The 18,072-nt window shown below is 43.5% G+C and overlaps 1 protein-coding gene across 1 annotated transcript in view; it reads right to left on the bottom strand.

Moving 5' to 3' along the window:
- Window positions 1-18,072, bottom strand: part of mbtps2 (membrane-bound transcription factor peptidase, site 2) — a 39,770-nt gene that overhangs the window by 14,384 nt on the left and 7,314 nt on the right. Inside the window, exons 2-7 of the mRNA XM_083778576.1 lie at window positions 17,384-17,532; window positions 13,787-13,925; window positions 12,208-12,311; window positions 9,240-9,367; window positions 7,244-7,362; window positions 1,381-1,561 (exon numbers count right to left, since the gene is read on the bottom strand). Of these exons, the coding sequence (XP_083634702.1) occupies window positions 1,381-1,561; window positions 7,244-7,362; window positions 9,240-9,367; window positions 12,208-12,311; window positions 13,787-13,925; window positions 17,384-17,532 (820 nt within the window). The remainder of the gene's footprint in view (window positions 1-1,380; window positions 1,562-7,243; window positions 7,363-9,239; window positions 9,368-12,207; window positions 12,312-13,786; window positions 13,926-17,383; window positions 17,533-18,072) is intronic.

Raw genomic sequence — 18,072 nt, 5'->3', positions numbered from 1 at the left:
CGATGTTCTTAGAACATCGGCCTGGTCGGACCCAAAATGGCTCTAAATCACGACCCGGAGATTCAGCTTCCTGAAAAGCTTCAAAGACTTCCAAAAAATATATAAATGTTTGCTACAGTAAACAGTACATAATGTACAGTACATAGCAAATAAAAGAGTTCACGTCTTGAAGGGTAAAAAAAACCACCCAAATAGGTTTTGTCGATTTGACGAAATGGCATAAAATCCATTCAGCGCGCCACTCGGTGGCGCGCTATGAGCTTGTAGATCTGATATTTTTCAATAGCTAAAGCATAACATAATGCTTTAAACACCTAGAGGGGTTCCCGCCCAGAATGGGTTAAAAAATAACCCCAAATAGGTTTGATCCAAAATGTCATGAAATCCATTCAGGGCAGGAACGTTGTGTTTAGACCTGACCCCGTCGAAATTAAAAAATATATCTTCTGAAATTGTCATGATTTAGAATCTAAATCCTGAGAGTTTTCTGAAATATAATGTTTTTTATATCAGTGGTGCTCAATATTTTATGTCGATTTTTCAAAAAAAATCAGACCTACAAGCTCGTAGCGCGGCACTTGGTGCCGCGCTACGAGCTTGTAGGTCTGCTCTTTTTGAAAAATGGAAGAACGTCTGACACAGAAACATAGCTTTTTCAGAAAACTGTCAGGATGTAGAAGACATTTATAGAATCTGATCTCAGGTCAGAATGGAAAACTGTCAGGGATGTAGAAGACATGTATTATAATCTGATCTCAGGTCAGAATGGAAAACTGTCAGGGATGTAGAAGACATGTTTTAGAATCTGTTCTCAGGTCAGAATGGAAAACTGTAAAGGGATGTAGAAGGCATGTTTTAGAATCTGATCTCAGGTTAGAATGGAAAACTGTCAGGATGTAGAAGACATGTTTTAGAATCTGATCTCAGGTCAGAATGGAAAACTGTCAGGATGTAGAAGACATTTTTTAGAATCTGATCTCAGGTCAGAATGGAAAACTGTCAGGGATGTAGAAGACATGTTTTAGAATCTGATCTCAGGTCAGAATGGAAAACTGTCAGGGAATGTAGAAGACATGTTTAGAATCTGATCTCAGGTCAGAATGGAAAACTGTCAGGGACGTAGAAGACATTTTTAAGAATCTGATCTGTGGTCAGAATGGAAAACTGTCAGGGAATGTAGAAGACATGTTTAGAATCTGATCTCAGGTCAGAATGGAAAACTGTCAGGGACGTAGAAGACATTTTTAAGAATCTGATCTGAGGTCAGAATGGAAAACTGTCAGGATGTAGAAGACATTTTTTAGAATCTGATCTCAGGTCAGAATGGAAAACTGTCAGGATGTAGAAGACATTTTTTAGAATCTGATCTCAGGTCAGAACCTCTGCCGTGGGCCCAGCTGGTGGTCAGGCTGGTGACGGGGACGCAGTAGCCCGTCTGGGGACGCACGGACAGCTTGGACAGACATCTGGACCAGTCGTCCACTCCGCTGACCGGACAGGCCTCCAGGGACGTCACGATGTCCCCGACGGACAGGCCCCGGGGCCCGTCGGCTGGAGACCCCTGGTGGCAGAGAGAGGAACTGCATGAGAACTGCAAAAGAAATACGCTTTGCAAAGTGTGTACAAGTGTGTGTACAAAATGCACATTCCAGACTCCACCACAAAGCTTCACAGCCGAGTTAAAAAACAAGCAGTAATGCAATACAGTGAGGACATGAATAACAAAAAATAAAAGATCAATTAAAAGCAATGTTGTAGAAGTGGGTCTTGAGCTGTGCTTTAAAAGTGTCTACAGAGGCTGCCTGTCGAAGGTAACCATTGCTATAGAGTGTGATCAGTAACAGTAACATATATTGTGACAGTAAAAGGACACATTCTTACACTGTGTTTTCAGACAAAAGAAATATGCTTTGCAAAGTGTGTACAAGTGTGTACAAAATACACATTCCAGACTCCACCACAAAGCTTCACAGCCAAGTTAAAAAATGTAGCCCGCCTCGGTTGAGGAATTCCCACAAATTAAAAGATTTGACTTGAATTTACGATATTTAATTCATTCAGGACGGGAAACCCTTTTGGTGTTTTAAGCATTATGTCATACTTTAGCTGTTGAAAAATAGCAGATCTACAAGCTCGAGCTTGTAGATCTGCTATTTTTTTTTTTATCCTGCAAATGTGGCGCAAAGTTTTGAATTATATATTCTTCCAGAGCGAACTTTTTTTTTTAACTCAAAGCTTTGCTTCCAGGGGGGGGGGGGGGGGTCCCTGGAAAAACATATTTTCAGATGGGGGGTCGGCGGACAAATACAGATAATTCTGGGGGTCCTTGACGTGAAAATGGGGTGAGCACCGCAGACATAGAAAGACGCTTAATCGAAAACTGTTAATCGAGGTCTAAATCTCGGTCTAAATGTGTTAATATGTTTGTTCCTCACTGTGGTGCAGTGCCGAACCGCCCAGTGGTTTTCAACCCTTTCTCACATCGAGGTCACATTATTTGTTTGGCATTTTTGAGCCACGGAACCACCGTTTGATAACATTTAGCCTCTCAGACCCATTTGAGCCACGGAACCACCATTTGATGACATTTAGCCTCTCAGACCCATCTGAGACACGGAACCACCATTTGACGACATTTAGCCTCTCAGACCCATTTGAGCCACGGAACCACCGTTTGATGACATTTAGCCTCTCAGACCCATCTGAGACACGGAACCACCATTTGATGACATTTAGCCTCTCAGACCCATTTGAGCCACGGAACCACCATTTGATGACATTTAGCCTCTCAGACCCATTTGAGCCACGGAACCACCATTTGACGACATTTAGCCTCACAGACCCATTTGAGCCACGGAACCACCGTTTGACGATATTTAGCCTCTCAGACCCATTTGAGCCACGGAACCACCATTTGATGACATTTAGCCTCTCAGACCCATTTGTTGGTACCATTAGGAGAGATAAGAGGTTGTATTGATGTTGGTACCATTAGGAGAGATAACAGGTTGTATTGATGTTGGTACCATTAGGAGAGATAAGAGGTTGTATTGATGTTGGTACCATTAGGAGAGATAAGAGGTTGTATTGATGTTGGTACCATTAGGAGAGATAACAGGCTGTATTGATGTTGGTACCATTAGGAGAGATAACAGGTTGTATTGATGTTGGTACCATTATGAGAGATAACAGGTTGTATTGATGTTGGTACCATTAGGAGAGATAACAGTTGTATTGATGTTGGTACCATTTGGAGAGATAACAGGTTGTATTGATGTTGGTACCATTAGGAGAGATAACAGGCTGTATTGATGTTGGTACCATTAGGAGAGATAACAGGCTGTATTGATGTTGGTACCATTTGGAGAGATAACAGGCTGTATTGATGTTGGTACCATTAGAAGAGATAACAGGCTGTATTGATGTCGGTACCATTAGAAGAGATAACAGGCTGTATTGATGTCGGTACCATTAGGAGAGATAACAGGCTGTATTGATGTTGGTACCATTAGGAGAGATAACAGGCTGTATTGATGTTGGTATACCATTAGGAGAGATAACAGGCTGTATTGATGTTGGTACCATTAGGAGAGATAACAGGCTGTATTGATGTTGGTACCATTAGGAGAGATAACAGGCTGTATTGATGTTGGTACCATTAGGAGAGATAACAGGTTGTATTGATGTTGGTACTATTAGGAGAGACAACAGGCTGTATTGATGTTGGTACTATTAGGAGAGACAACAGGCTGTATTGATGTTGGTACCATTAGGAGAGACAACAGGCTGTATTGATGTTGGTACCATTAGGAGAGATAACAGGCTGTATTGATGTTGGTACCATTAGGAGAGATAACATGTTGTATTGATGTTGGTACCATTAGGAGAGATAAGAGGTTGTATTGATGTTGGTACCATTAGGAGAGATAACAGGCTGTATTGATGTTGGTACCATTAGGAGAGATAACAGGTTGTATTGATGTTGGTACCATTATGAGAGATAACAGGTTGTATTGATGTTGGTACCATTAGGAGAGATAACAGTTGTATTGATGTTGGTACCATTTGGAGAGATAACAGGTTGTATTGATGTTGGTACCATTAGGAGAGATAACAGGCTGTATTGATGTTGGTAGTTGGTACCACTAGGAGAGATAACAGGCTGTATTGATGTTGGTACCATTTGGAGAGATAACAGGCTGTATTGATGTTGGTACCATTAGGAGAGATAACAGGCTGTATTGATGTTGGTACCATTAGGAGAGATAACAGGCTGTATTGATGTTGGTACCATTAGGAGAGATAACAGGCTGTATTGATGTTGGTACCATTTGGAGAGATAACAGGCTGTATTGATGTTGGTACCATTAGAAGAGATAACAGGCTGTATTGATGTCGGTACCATTAGGAGAGATAACAGGCTGTATTGATGTTGGTACCATTAGGAGAGATAACAGGCTGTATTGATGTTGGTATACCATTAGGAGAGATAACAGGCTGTATTGATGTTGGTACCATTAGGAGAGATAACAGGCTGTATTGATGTTGGTACCATTAGGAGAGATAACAGGCTGTATTGATGTTGGTACCATTAGGAGAGATAACAGGTTGTATTGATGTTGGTACTATTAGGAGAGACAACAGGCTGTATTGATGTTGGTACTATTAGGAGAGACAACAGGCTGTATTGATGTTGGTACCATTAGGAGAGACAACAGGCTGTATTGATGTTGGTACCATTAGGAGAGATAACAGGCTGTATTGATGTTGGTACCATTAGGAGAGATAACAGGTTGAATTGATGTTGGTACCATTAGGAGAGATAACAGGCTGTATTGATGTTGGTACCATTAGGAGAGATAACAGGCTGTATTGATGTTGGTACCATTAGGAGAGATAACAGGCTGTATTGATGTTGGTACCATTAGGAGAGATAACAGGCTGTATTGATGTTGGTACCATTAGGAGAGATAACAGGCTGTATTGATGTTGGTACCATTAGGAGAGATAACAGGCTGTATTGATGTTGGTACCATTAGGATAGATAACAGGCTGTATTGATGTTGGAACCATTAGGAGAGATAACAGGCTGTATTGATGTTGGTACCATTAGGAGAGATAACAGGCTGTATTGATGTTGGTACCATTAGGAGAGATAACAGGCTGTATTGATGTTGGTACCATTAGGAGAGATAACAGGCTGTATTGATGTTGGTACCATTAGGAGAGATAACAGGCTGTATTGATGTTGGTACCATTAGGAGAGATAACAGGCTGTATTGATGTTTGTACCATTAGGAGAGACAACAGGCTGTATTGATGTTGGTACCATTAGGAGAGATAACAGGCTGTATTGATGTTGGTACCATTAGGAGAGATAACAGGCTGTATTGATGTTGGTACCATTAGGAGAGATAACAGGCTGTATTGATGTTGGTACCATTAGGAGAGATAGCAGGTTGTATTGATGTTGGTACCATTAGGAGAGATAACAGGCTGTATTGATGTTGGTACCATTAGGAGAGATAACAGGCTGTATTGATGTTGGTACCATTAGGAGAGATAACAGGCTGTATTGATGTTGGTACCATTAGGAGAGATAACAGGCTGTATTGATGTTGGTACCATTAGGCGAGATAACAGGCTGTATTGATGTTGGTACCATTAGGAGAGATAACAGGCTGTATTGATGTTGGTACCATTTGGAGAGATAACAGGCTGTATTGATGTTGGTACCATTTGGAGAGATAACAGGCTGTATTGATGTTGGTACCATTAGGAGAGATAACAGGCTGTATTGATGTTGGTACCATTTGGAGAGATAACAGGCTGTATTGATGTTGGTACCATTAGGAGAGATAACAGGCTGTATTGATGTTGGTACCATTTGGAGAGATAACAGGCTGTATTGATGTTGGTACCATTAGAAGAGATAACAGGCTGTATTGATGTCGGTACCATTAGGAGAGATAACAGGCTGTATTGATGTTGGTACCATTAGGAGAGATAACATGCTGTATTGATGTTGGTATACCATTAGGAGAGATAACAGGCTGTATTGATGTTGGTACTATTAGGAGAGATAACAGGCTGTATTGATGTTGGTACTATTAGGAGAGATAACAGGCTGTATTGATGTTGGTACCATTAGGAGAGATAACAGGCTGTATTGATGTTGGTACCATTAGGAGAGATAACAGGTTGTATTGATGTTGGTACCATTAGGAGAGATAACAGGCTGTATTGATGTTGGTACCATTAGGAGAGATAACAGGCTGTATTGATGTTGGTACCATTATGAGAGATAACAGGCTGTATTGATGTTGGTACCATTAGGAGAGATAACAGGTTGTATTGATGTTGGTACCATTAGGAGAGATAACAGGCTGTATTGGTGTTGGTACCATTAGGAGAGATAACAGGTTGTATTGATGTTGGTACCATTAGGATAGATAACAGGTTGTATTGATGTTGGTACCATTAGGAGAGATAACAGGTTGTATTGATGTTGGTACCATTAGGAGAGATAACAGGCTGTATTGATGTTGGTACCATTAGGAGAGATAACAGGCTGTATTGATGTTGGTACCATTAGGAGAGATAACAGGTTGTATTGATGTTGGTACCATTAGGAGAGATAACAGGCTGTATTGATGTTGGTACCATTAGGAGAGATAACAGGCTGTATTGATGTTGGTACCATGAGGAGATATAACAGGCAAACGTTGATCAAAATAACAATTAATCTAATATTTTGTAGACTTCTGGGAAATTAACCCATTATGAACGGGAACCCCTTTTGGTGTTAGCATCATGTTATGCTTTAGCTATTGAAAAACAGCAGATCTACAAGCTCATAGCTACGAGCTTGTAGGTCTGCTATTTTTGAAAAATCGAAGAACGACTGACATAGAAACATAGCTTTTTCTGAAAACTGTCAGGATGTAGAAGAACATTTTTAGAATCTGATCTCAGGTCAGAACGGGTTAAGTAATGCAGATGTTTAAAAAAACAAAAACAAATCAATAGCAGACAGAAATAGACAAATCAATATCTACAAGCTCACAACGCCTCGCGCTGTGACTCGTTGTGAGCTTGTAGATCGGCTATTTTCAGCGCAAGTGTAAAATCAGTCATTGCGACGGCATCGAGGCCCGCCGAAAAAAACACATTTTAGTCGACCGACTCAACTGTAGATTTAGTCGACTAAAACCTTGTGATATTTAAGTTGACTAAAACTGACCTCCGTGACCTCGGTGACCAAGGCTCCGCCTCCAGTGTAGTAGACAGGAAACAGGAAGACGGGCAACAGGAAGAGGAAACCCAGCGCCGCCACGCACAGGACGAAGTTGTGCCACACTCCTAGAGACGCGCACGCACACACACACACACGCACACACGCACACACACACACACACACACACACGCACACACACACACACACACACACACACACGCACGCGCACACACACACACACACACACATTGTATTACTATGAGACGACAATTTTCATAAGTTTAAAGCCGGAAAAACATAACATAACTTTACCTATAATCCCTACACACACACACACACACACACACACACACACACACACACACACACACACACACACACACACACACACACACACACACACACACACACACACACACACACACACACACACACACACACACACACACACACACACACAAACTGGGGTCTTTGCTGCCCTCTGGTGGCGGTCACCTCAATCATCTCTCATGCAAGTGCCATAAAACATCCCCAGATTTCTTAATAATAATAATAATAATAATAATAATAATAATATGAATATGAATAATAACCGATGTTGATATGATCGTATCCTGCATTAAAAAACATAATAATAACAGTGAATTATTTCTTGGATAAAGATGCTATGATAAATGCACTATTTACCAATTTTGCTTTTTTTTTTTTTTTGCTTTTTTCAGTGTAATTAACTAATTATTATAAAATAGAATGTCGCGCTGAAACCGATATATTATTTTGACATTGGTTCGATACCGATGTTGCATTTTAAACACAACCAGCGCCGGGATTCCTTCAAAATAGAAGCTCTGGGGTGCCGGGAAGACATAATAATAATAATAATAATAAAACTTTATTTGTATAGCACCTTTCATGACATGAAATGCAGCTCAAAGTGCTTTACAGAACAATGGAGAAGAAAAGAAAAGCAAGGCAACGACAAAAAACAAGCAGTAATGCAATACAGCAATTTTGTCCGCTTTTACTCTGTAAACCGATTTGATGAGCGATCAAAACCCAGACGACCTCCTACATGCGAACGCAAAGGCTCAACATATCTAACTTAGACAGCATTTTATGTAAAACGCTGTCTATGTAAAATAAACTAGAATACAAAACAGTACAGTAGTGCATCCCTCTCTCTCTCTCTCTCATTAGCAGGCAACAGTCAGTGCAGCACTATTTCTCTCTCTCTGTATCTGGCACAACAGCGCCACCTTTTGCCCCTAATGGTACTCTAGACATAGTGACATAGTCACATGTAGGTATTCAATGGTGAAAAACTCAAAGTGAACTGTAGGTATTTGATGGTGAAAAACTCAAAGTGAACGGTAGGTATTTGATGGTGAAAAACCTCAAAGTGAACGGTAGGTATTTGATGGTGAAAAACCTCAAAGTGAACGGTAGGTATTTGATGGTGAAAAACTCAAAGTGAACGGTAGGTATTTTATGGTAAAAACCTCAAAGTGAACAGTAGGTATTTGATGGTAAAAACCTCAAAGTGAACGGTAGGTATTTGATGGTGAAAACCTCAAAGTGAACGGTAGGTATTTCATGGTAAAAACCTCAAAGTGAACGGTAGGTATTTGATGGTAAAAACCTCAAAGTGAACGGTAGGTATTTTATGGTAAAAAACTCAAAGTGAACAGTAGGTATTTTATGGTAAAACAACTCAAAGTGAACGGTAGGTATTTTATGGTAAAAACCTCAAAGTGAACGGTAGGTATTTGATGGTGAAAACCTCAAAGTGAACGGTAGGTACAGTAGGTATTTTATGGTAAAACAACTCAAAGTGAACAGTAGGTATTTGATGGTGAAAACCTCATAGTGAACGGTAGGTATTTGATGGTAAAAACCTCAAAGTGAACGGTAGGTATTTGATGGTGAAAACCTCAAAGTGAACGGTAGGTATTTGATGGTGAAAACCTCAAAGTGAACGGTAGGTATTTGATGGTGAACTGACCGGCGCAGAAGATGCGTAGCTGCTGCGTGGGAGAGATGAGGTTGAGGTGGGTGGTGAAGAGGTCCACGAACGCCCCGGGATACACCACGAAGAGGAACATCCCGAAACCGTTCACACGCACCTGCTCCCTGTGTGGACGCACGCACACACACACACACACACGCACACGCGCACACGCACACACACACGCACGCACACACACACAGGCATACACACATTTCGATTTCTTTATTTGAGTCCACATTTATAAAATACATTATCAAGGACACAAATATTTTCAGTTGCTTCTGATATACTACGCACTCGAAACATCACGTGTCTCAGTGCTGGAGTCCAAACCAGTGTTGTTTTCGTCGACTAAAACTAAGACGAAAAATGTTTATCGACTACCTTTTTTTACTGACAAAAACAAATGGAAACTAAATGAAAACTAAGCTACGATGACTAAAACTAAGACTAAATATACTGACAATTTCGTCGACAAATAAAAACTAGACTAAAATGTTAGGAAGGGACTAGTGGACAAGAGATCCAGTATAAGTCATTTTACACTTGGTTGCATGCTGAAAATAGCTGATCTACAAGCTCAAGCTTGTAGATCGGCTATTTTCAGCAAGTATAAAATCTGCCATTACGATGGCATCAAGGCCCGCCAAAACACATTGGTGTTCCGATGGCAGCGGAAACCATGCAAGGCACCAACTAGCACATCGGGAGCAATTAGGGGTTCAGTGTCTTGCTCAAGGACACTTCGACAGTAACTCTGGGGGAGCCCGGGTTCGAACTGGCAACCTTACGGTTACCATCCAGGCACTCTACCCCTGAGCCACCGCCGCCCCTACATATCATATGGAATACAATATCAATATCAATACAATATCATATGGAAAAAAAACATCACAATAAATCAGAAGGTCAGGAAAATGAAAACAAAAATGAGTTCAGAGTTCAGAGACCTTGATCTGGTGTGGTAGGGTTCAGAGTCCCACCCCCCGCCCCCCCCCTTTTCCCCTCACTGTATATGTATCTTTTCCCTTTTTGCTTCCTTTATGATGAATTCCTGTTCTGTTCTTTAACTACATAGAAATGTCTATTTGTATGTCTCTAAATGTTTTGATGAATTGAACAATGTGGACCCTGTTGTAAACAAGTGTAATGCTTAATTGGGTCGTCCACTCACAGGGAACAGTCTTTGTATTGAGTTTGTGCTTGAAATATGTACTGTAATTCTGCAAACTGTTAATAAATATTTCAATCAATCAAAGATGTATTTAGGTCATTCTCCAAGCATGGCTTTATACCCTTTCAGAACGACGAGTGGCCCAGGAAATTATTCTCCGTCTCCATAGGCTTTTAAAAACGTATTTATTTAAAGACGGTTACGCCGCGGACAAAGCCAACTCGGATCGTGACAAATCATCATGACAATAATTACAATGTTTTGGGCCGATCAAATCATTTAGTAAGAAGAAAAACAAAACAAATATTGTGTTGTCTCCTGCCTTTATTTTATTATTCTTTCAAATGAGTTGATCGGCACAAGATATTGTGTTCGTTGTCATGATTTGTCACGAGCCGAGTCGGCTTTGTCCGCGGCGTAACCGTCTTGAAATAAATACTTTAAGAAATGCCTAGGGAGCCCAGGCGGTGGCGTAACCGTCTGGGCACCCGACTGGTAATCCAGTCGCAGTGTGCCGCGGGTTCGACTCCCGAGCCCGACACGGCCTTTACTGCATGTCATCCCCCCATCTCTCTCCCGTTTCCTGTCAGCCTACTGTCTGTCCCTTCAAAAACCAATAAAAAAAGGCGTAAGCCGCAAAAAAAAAAAAAAAAAAAAAAAAAAAATGCCTAGGGAGAAAATGAACGGAGAATCATTTCCTGGGCCACTTGTCGTTCTGAAAGGGGGAGGGACTGAAAGGGGGCGGGACTGAAAGAGGGCGGGACCGCGACGCTCTATAGCTATCACCTTGTGACAAAAGCACATTATTAATGTCATTCTGCTTTATTTTCTGTGCATGTTATTTGTATACGTGTGACATGTAACATGTGGGTTGTGAGAGTCTTATTCTTTCCTATTTCTATGTGAAAGGTAACGGGTCTGGCACCAGGGTGATTGATACGTAGGTGTCAATGAGTGACACACGGGAGGGATCTCCCAAACAAACAGTGTGTGTAGGCCTACACGGAGGAGAAGAGGAGCTCCAGGCGCCAGATAGCGTTTGAACCTTTCTTAAAGCTCAAACGCAGTTATCTGCAGCCGTAACAATAATTGGAGAACAGTCGTGCCCGTCCGGAAAAGCATCGCACTTCGGGATCGGGATTATACCGGCCGGCGGTTGGAGGCTAAAGCTGCTGCGACCGGTGAGATCATTCCAAAGTGTTCCTGGAGGATTGTCAATACTAAGGGGTAACCCCCCCGCGTTTCGTGCATTGCGTTGGATTAAACTACAATAACTTTAGACTATCGCGTGCGCGCGCCTCGTTGGAAGAGGAGGTCGGACGCGGTCTATATTATTTTGTTTGATCTGAAGCACAGTTGCGTTCCGCTGACTTTGGGACTGGTTTGGGGCGGGAGGGGGGAATGTGATCGTTGACTGTTGGTTTGAGTTTGTTTTCATTTAGTAGGGAAAGAGACAGGGAGAGACGTCATTGTGAAGTGTACCGTTTTCCTGTGATTTCGTCAATTACAACTTCCTACATAAAGTGTTCAGAGTAAACCCCACGATCCTGCTGATTTATTCCTTAGTTAATAATTTGCCTCGCTGTGAAGAGGGCGATTGTTACAACCTGTAATACAACTAATTGATGTGACCAATAGCTGACAAAGAGCAAAGAGCAAAGAACAAACAACTTGCCAAATACTGAGCTCTGTTTGGGCCTGTTCTAGGCAGTGTGCATGCGTGCGTGCGTGAGCGTGCGTGCAGTGTGTGCGTGCGTTGCGTGCGAGCGCGTGCACAGCCTGCAGTACCTCAGAGCGGCCACCGCGTGTCCCAGCTCGTGGATGATCCCGCTGAGCAGCAGAGCAGAGAAGAAGTATCCCAGCTGACTGGTGGGGAGGTTGACCCCGGGGACCTTTACACGTGCACGCACACGCACACACACACACACACACACACACACACACACACACACACACACACACACACACACACACACACACACACACACACACACTGATGTTAAAATACAGCAGCGTAGACCTGCCCTTTGTGTTCCATTCCTATAATAACTGATGTTAAAATACAGCAGCGTAGACCTGCCCTTTGTGTTCCATTCCTATAATAACTGATGTTAAAATACAGCAGCGTAGACCTTTGTGTTCCATTCCTATAATAACTGATGTTAAAATACAGCAGCGTAGACCTGCCCTTTGTGTTCCATTCCTATAATAACTGATGTTAAAATACAGCAGCGTAGACCTGCCCTTTGTGTTCCATTCCTATAATAACTGATGTTAAAATACAGCAGCGTAGACCTGCCCTTTGTGTTCCATTCCTATAATAACTGATGTTAAAATACAGCAGCGTAGACCTGCCCTTTGTGTTCCATTCCTATAATAACTGATGTTAAAATGCAGCAGCGTAGACCTGCCCTTTGTGTCCCATTCCTATAATAACTGATGTTAAAATACAGCAGCGTAGACCTGCCCTTTGTGTTCCATTCCTATAATAACCGATGTTAAAATACAGCAGCGTAGACCTGCCCTTTGTGTCCCATTCCTATAATAACTGATGTTAAAATACAGCAGCGTAGACCTGCCCTTTGTGTTCCATTCCTATAATAACTGATGTTAAAATACAGCAGCGTAGACCTGCCCTTTGTGTTCCATTCCTATAATAACCGATGTTAAAATACAGCAGCGTAGACCTGCCCTTTGTGTCCCATTCCTATAATAACTGATGTTAAAATACAGCAGCGTAGACCTGCCCTTTGTGTTCCATTCCTATAATAACTGATGTTAAAATACAGCAGCGTAGACCTGCCCTTTGTGTTCCATTCCTATAATAACCGATGTTAAAATACAGCAGCGTAGACCTGCCCTTTGTGTTCCATTCCTATAATAACTGATGTTAAAATACAGCAGCGTAGACCTGCCCTTTGTGTTCCATTCCTATAATAACTGATGTTAAAATACAGCAGCGTAGACCTGCCCTTTGTGTTCCATTCCTATAATAACTCATGTTAAAATACAGCAGCGTAGACCTGTCCTTTGTGTTCCATTCCTATATTAACTGATGTTAAAATACGGCAGCGTAGACCTGTCCTTTGTGTTCCATTCCTATAATAACTGATGTTAAAATACAGCAGCGTAGACCTGCCCTTTGTGTTCCATTCCTATAATAACTGATACTATATATATATGAAAATACTATATATATATATATATATATATATATATATATATATATATATATATAGTATAATATCATTCAGCATCTTTGTGACAGGCCTAAACATTCTCCCCGTCCTCCACACACACACACACACGCGCGCACACACGCACACACGCACACACACACACACACACACACACACACGGTACGTACCACAACTTGCAGCGCCTGCTGTCCGCCCATGTGGGGGTCATCGGAGGTCATCTGGGCCACGGTCTGCTGCAGAGTTCTGACCAGCAGGAAGACCGAGCCCCCCATGGAGAGAACGCCGAACAGGAGACCCCCCGAGAACCTGTTGACCCCATGGAGACCCCCCCCGAGAACCTGTTTATACCAGGAGACCACCGCGGCTCAGTGACGTCATGTTGTAGTTTTAGTAAAAACAGAGAGGTGTGTTTGGGGTGAGAGGTGAGTCTCTTACCACCGCGGCTCAGTGACGTCATGTTGTAGTTTTAGTATGAGAGGTGAGTCTCTTACCACCGCGGCTCAGTGATGTCATGTTGTAGTTTTAGTAAAAACAGAGACATGTGTTTGGGGGTGAGAGGTGAGTCTCTTACCACCGCGGCTCAGTGACGTCATGTTGTAGTTTTAGTAAAAACAGAGAGATGTGTTTGGGGTGAGAGGTGAGTCTCTTACCACCGCGGCTCAGTGACGTCATGTTGTAGTTTTAGTAAAAAACAGAGAGATGTGTTTGGGGTGAGCGGTGAGTCTCTTACCACCGCGGCTCAGTGACGTCATGTTGTAGTTTTAGTAAAAACAGAGAGATGTGTTCGGGTGAGTCTCTTACCACCACGGCTCAGTGACGTCATGTTGTAGTTTTAGTAAAAACAGAGAGATGTGTTTGGGGTGAGAGGTGAGTCTCTTACCACCGCGGCTCAGTGACGTCATGTTGTAGTTTTAGTAAAAACAGAGAGATGTGTTTGGGGTGAGAGGTGAGTCTCTTACCACCGCGGCTCAGTGATGTCATGTTGTAGTTTTAGTATAAACCATAGACTGTAAAAAATATGGACAAAGCGTTCGCCGGGTCTAACATGAACGTAAAATGAAGCCTGTAATAATATGGTAATTCCTGATGTAAGTCGCCATCTTTCTAGATCCGTTTGGTACCAGCTGGCCATTGGCTGGCTCCGTTTTGGACCAGCTGGCCATTGGCTGCCCAGACAACGAGGCGGGACTTCCCCCCTTCTTCTCCGTTGGTTTTTATTTTGACTCGAGTGGGAGGGGAATCCCGATCATAGACTGTAACGGTAGCCACGCCCCTCAGAACATACGCGATGTTTTTTTTTCTTTATGGTCATTTTTTTAATTAATGGGACCATAATTTTCCAAAAAGAATATTATGACATTAGAAATGAGACTTTAAACTAGTGACTGGAAGAAGAAAGTATTCATGACCATGTTTATTAAGGTAATACAGTCTAGGTGAAGTTGGGCCAAAATACATGGGCCTCTATGGAGCTATGGGGCTTTTTGGGTCCAGTCCAGCGCCACAACAGGCCATTATATGAACTACCGATTTCAAATGAGGCTTCACGAAATATCTGGCTGACTGCCCCCCTGGTATAAACAGAGAGATGTGTTTGGGGTGAGCGGTGAGTCTCTTACCACCGCGGCTCAGTGACGTCATGTTGTAGTTTTAGTAAAAACAGAGAGATGTGTTTGGGGTGAGCGGTGAGTCTCTTACCACCGCGGCTCAGTGACGTCATGTTGTAGTTTTAGTAAAAACAGAGAGGTGTGTTTGGGTGAGCGGTGAGTCTCTTACCACCGCGGCTCAGTGACGTCATGTTGTAGTTTTAGTAAAAACAGAGAGGTGTGTTTGGGTGAGCGGTGAGTCTCTTACCACCGCGGCTCAGTGACGTCATGTTGTAGTTTTAGTAAAAACAGAGAGGTGTGTTTGGGGTGAGAGGTGAGTCTCTTACCACCGCGGCTCAGTGACGTCATGTTGTAGTTTTAGTAAAAAACAGAGAGGTGTGTTTGTGGTGAGAGGTGAGTCTCTTACCACCGCGGCTCAGTGACGTCATATTGTAGTTTTAGTAAAAACAGAGAGATGTGTTTGGGTGAGCGGTGAGTCTCTTACCACCGCGGCTCAGTGACGTCATGTTGTAGTTTTAGTAAAAACAGAGAGATGTGTTTGGGTGAGCGGTGAGTCTCTTACCACCGCGGCTCAGTGACGTCATGTTGTAGTTTCAGTAAAAACAGAGAGATGTGTTCGGGTGAGTCTCTTACCACCGCGGCTCAGTGACGTCATGTTGTAGTTTTAGTAAAAACAGAGAGATGTGTTTGGGGTGAGAGGTGAGTCTCTTACCACCGCGGCTCAGTGACGTCATGTTGTAGTTTTAGTAAAAACAGAGAGATGTGTTTGGGGTGAGAGGTGAGTCTCTTACCACCGCGGCTCAGTGATGTCATGTTGTAGTTTTAGTATAAACAGAGAGATGTGTTTGGGGTGAGCGGTGAGTCTCTTACCACCGCGGCTCAGTGACGTCATGTTGTAGTTTTAGTAAAAACAGAGAGATGTGTTTGGGGTGAGAGGTGAGTCTCTTACCACCGCGGCTCAGTGATGTCATGTTGTAGTTTTAGTAAAAACAGAGACATGTGTTTGGGGGTGAGAGGTGAGTCTCTCACCACCGCGGCTCAGTGACGTCATGTTGTAGTTTTTGTAAAAACAGAGAGATGTGTTTGGGGTGAGAGGTGAGTCTCATACCACCTCAGTGACGTCATGTTGTAGTTTTCTGTGACGGCGGAAAACTGGACTATGAATAGAGGGGAGGCATTAGGGGGTCTTCTAGGAGAAGAGGGGAGGCATTAGGGGGTCTTCAGAGGGGGGCTCTTAGAGGAGAAGAGGGGAGGCATTAGGGGGTCTTCAGAGGGGGGCTCTTAGAGGAGAAGAGGGGAGGCATTAGGGGGTCTTTAGAGGAGGAGAGGGGAGGCATTAGGGGGTCTTCTAGGAGAAGAGGGGAGGCATTAGGGGGTCTTCAGAGGAGGAGAGGGGAGGCATTAGGGAGTCTTTAGAGGGGGGGTCTTAGAGGAGGAGAGGGGAGGCATTATGGGGTCTTTAGAGGAGGAGAGGGGAGGCATTAGGGGGTCTTTAGAGGAGGAGAGGGGAGGCATTAGGGGGTCTTCTAGGAGAAGAGGGGAGGCATTAGGGGGTCTTCAGAGGAGGAGAGGGGAGGCATTAGGGAGTCTTTAGAGGGGGGGTCTTAGAGGAGGAGAGGGGAGGCATTATGGGGTCTTTAGAGGGGGGGTCTTAGAGGAGGAGAGGGGAGGCATTAGGGGGTCTTTAGAGGGGGGGTCTTAGAGGAGGAGAGGGGAGGCATTAGGGGGTCTTAGAGGAGGAGAGGGGAGGCATTAGGGGGTCTTAGAGGAGGAGAGGGGAGGCATTAGGGGGTCTTAGAGGGGGGCTCTTAGAGGAGGAGAGGGGAGGCATTAGGGGGTCTTAGAGGGGGGGTCTTAGAGGAGAAGAGGGGAGGCATTAGGGGGTCTTCAGAGGGGGGCTCTTAGAGGAGAAGAGGGGAGGCATTAGGGGGTCTTCAGAGGAGGAGAGGGGAGGCATTAGGGAGTCTTTAGAGGGGGGGTCTTAGAGGAGGAGAGGGGAGGCATTAGGGGGTCTTTAGAGGGGGGGTCTTAGAGGAGAAGAGGGGAGGCATTAGGGGGTCTTTAGAGGGGGGGTCTTAGAGGAGGAGAGGGGAGGCATTAGGGGGTCTTAGAGGGGGGGTCTTAGAGGAGAAGAGGGGGGCCATTAGGCGGTCTTACCACAGGTAGAGGACCTTGGCGTTGATGCGGGCGCAGTAGGCGAACAGGGGGTTGAACAGGGTGGTCTGCCATCTCAGGTGGAACGGAGCCAACAGCAGACCCCGAGCGCTCAGCCAGGACTCGTAGCGGTTGCGGTGAGATGTGGACGACTGGAGGAAAAACAACACAGTTAGGCGGACACCCATTTTAGGGTGTTAGCGTTACGCTGTGCTTTAGCTATTGAAAAACAGCAGATCTACATAGCTCGTAGCGCGCCACCGAGTGGCGCGCTACGAGCTATGTAGGTCTGCTGTTTTTTTGAAAAATCGAAGAGCGACTGACATAGAAGACATTTTTTAGAATCTGATCTCGGGTAAGAATGGAAAACTGTCGGGATGTAGAAGACGTTTTTAGAATCTGATCTCGGGTCAGAATGGAAAACTGTCAGGATGTAGAAGACGTTTTTAGAATCTGATCTCGGGTCAGAATGGAAAACTGTCGGGATGTAGAAGACGTTTTTAGAATCTGATCTCAGGTCAGAATGAAAACTGTCAGGATGTAGAAGACATTTTTACAATCTGATCTCGGGTCAGAATGGGTTAAAATAGGGTGCATTTTGCATCCAAAAACGCAGTTCATAGTTAATAAAACAACGACCTCTGCGTCCACAGGATGCACTACTGTACTGTTTTTTTATTCTAGTTTATTTT

This window comes from Protomyctophum parallelum, assembly GCF_964188405.1.
Source record: "Protomyctophum parallelum genome assembly, chromosome: 12".
NCBI lineage: Eukaryota > Metazoa > Chordata > Actinopteri > Myctophiformes > Myctophidae > Protomyctophum > Protomyctophum parallelum.
Note: the sequence above shows the minus strand (reverse complement) of the source record. Positions and strands in the feature narration are given on the sequence as shown.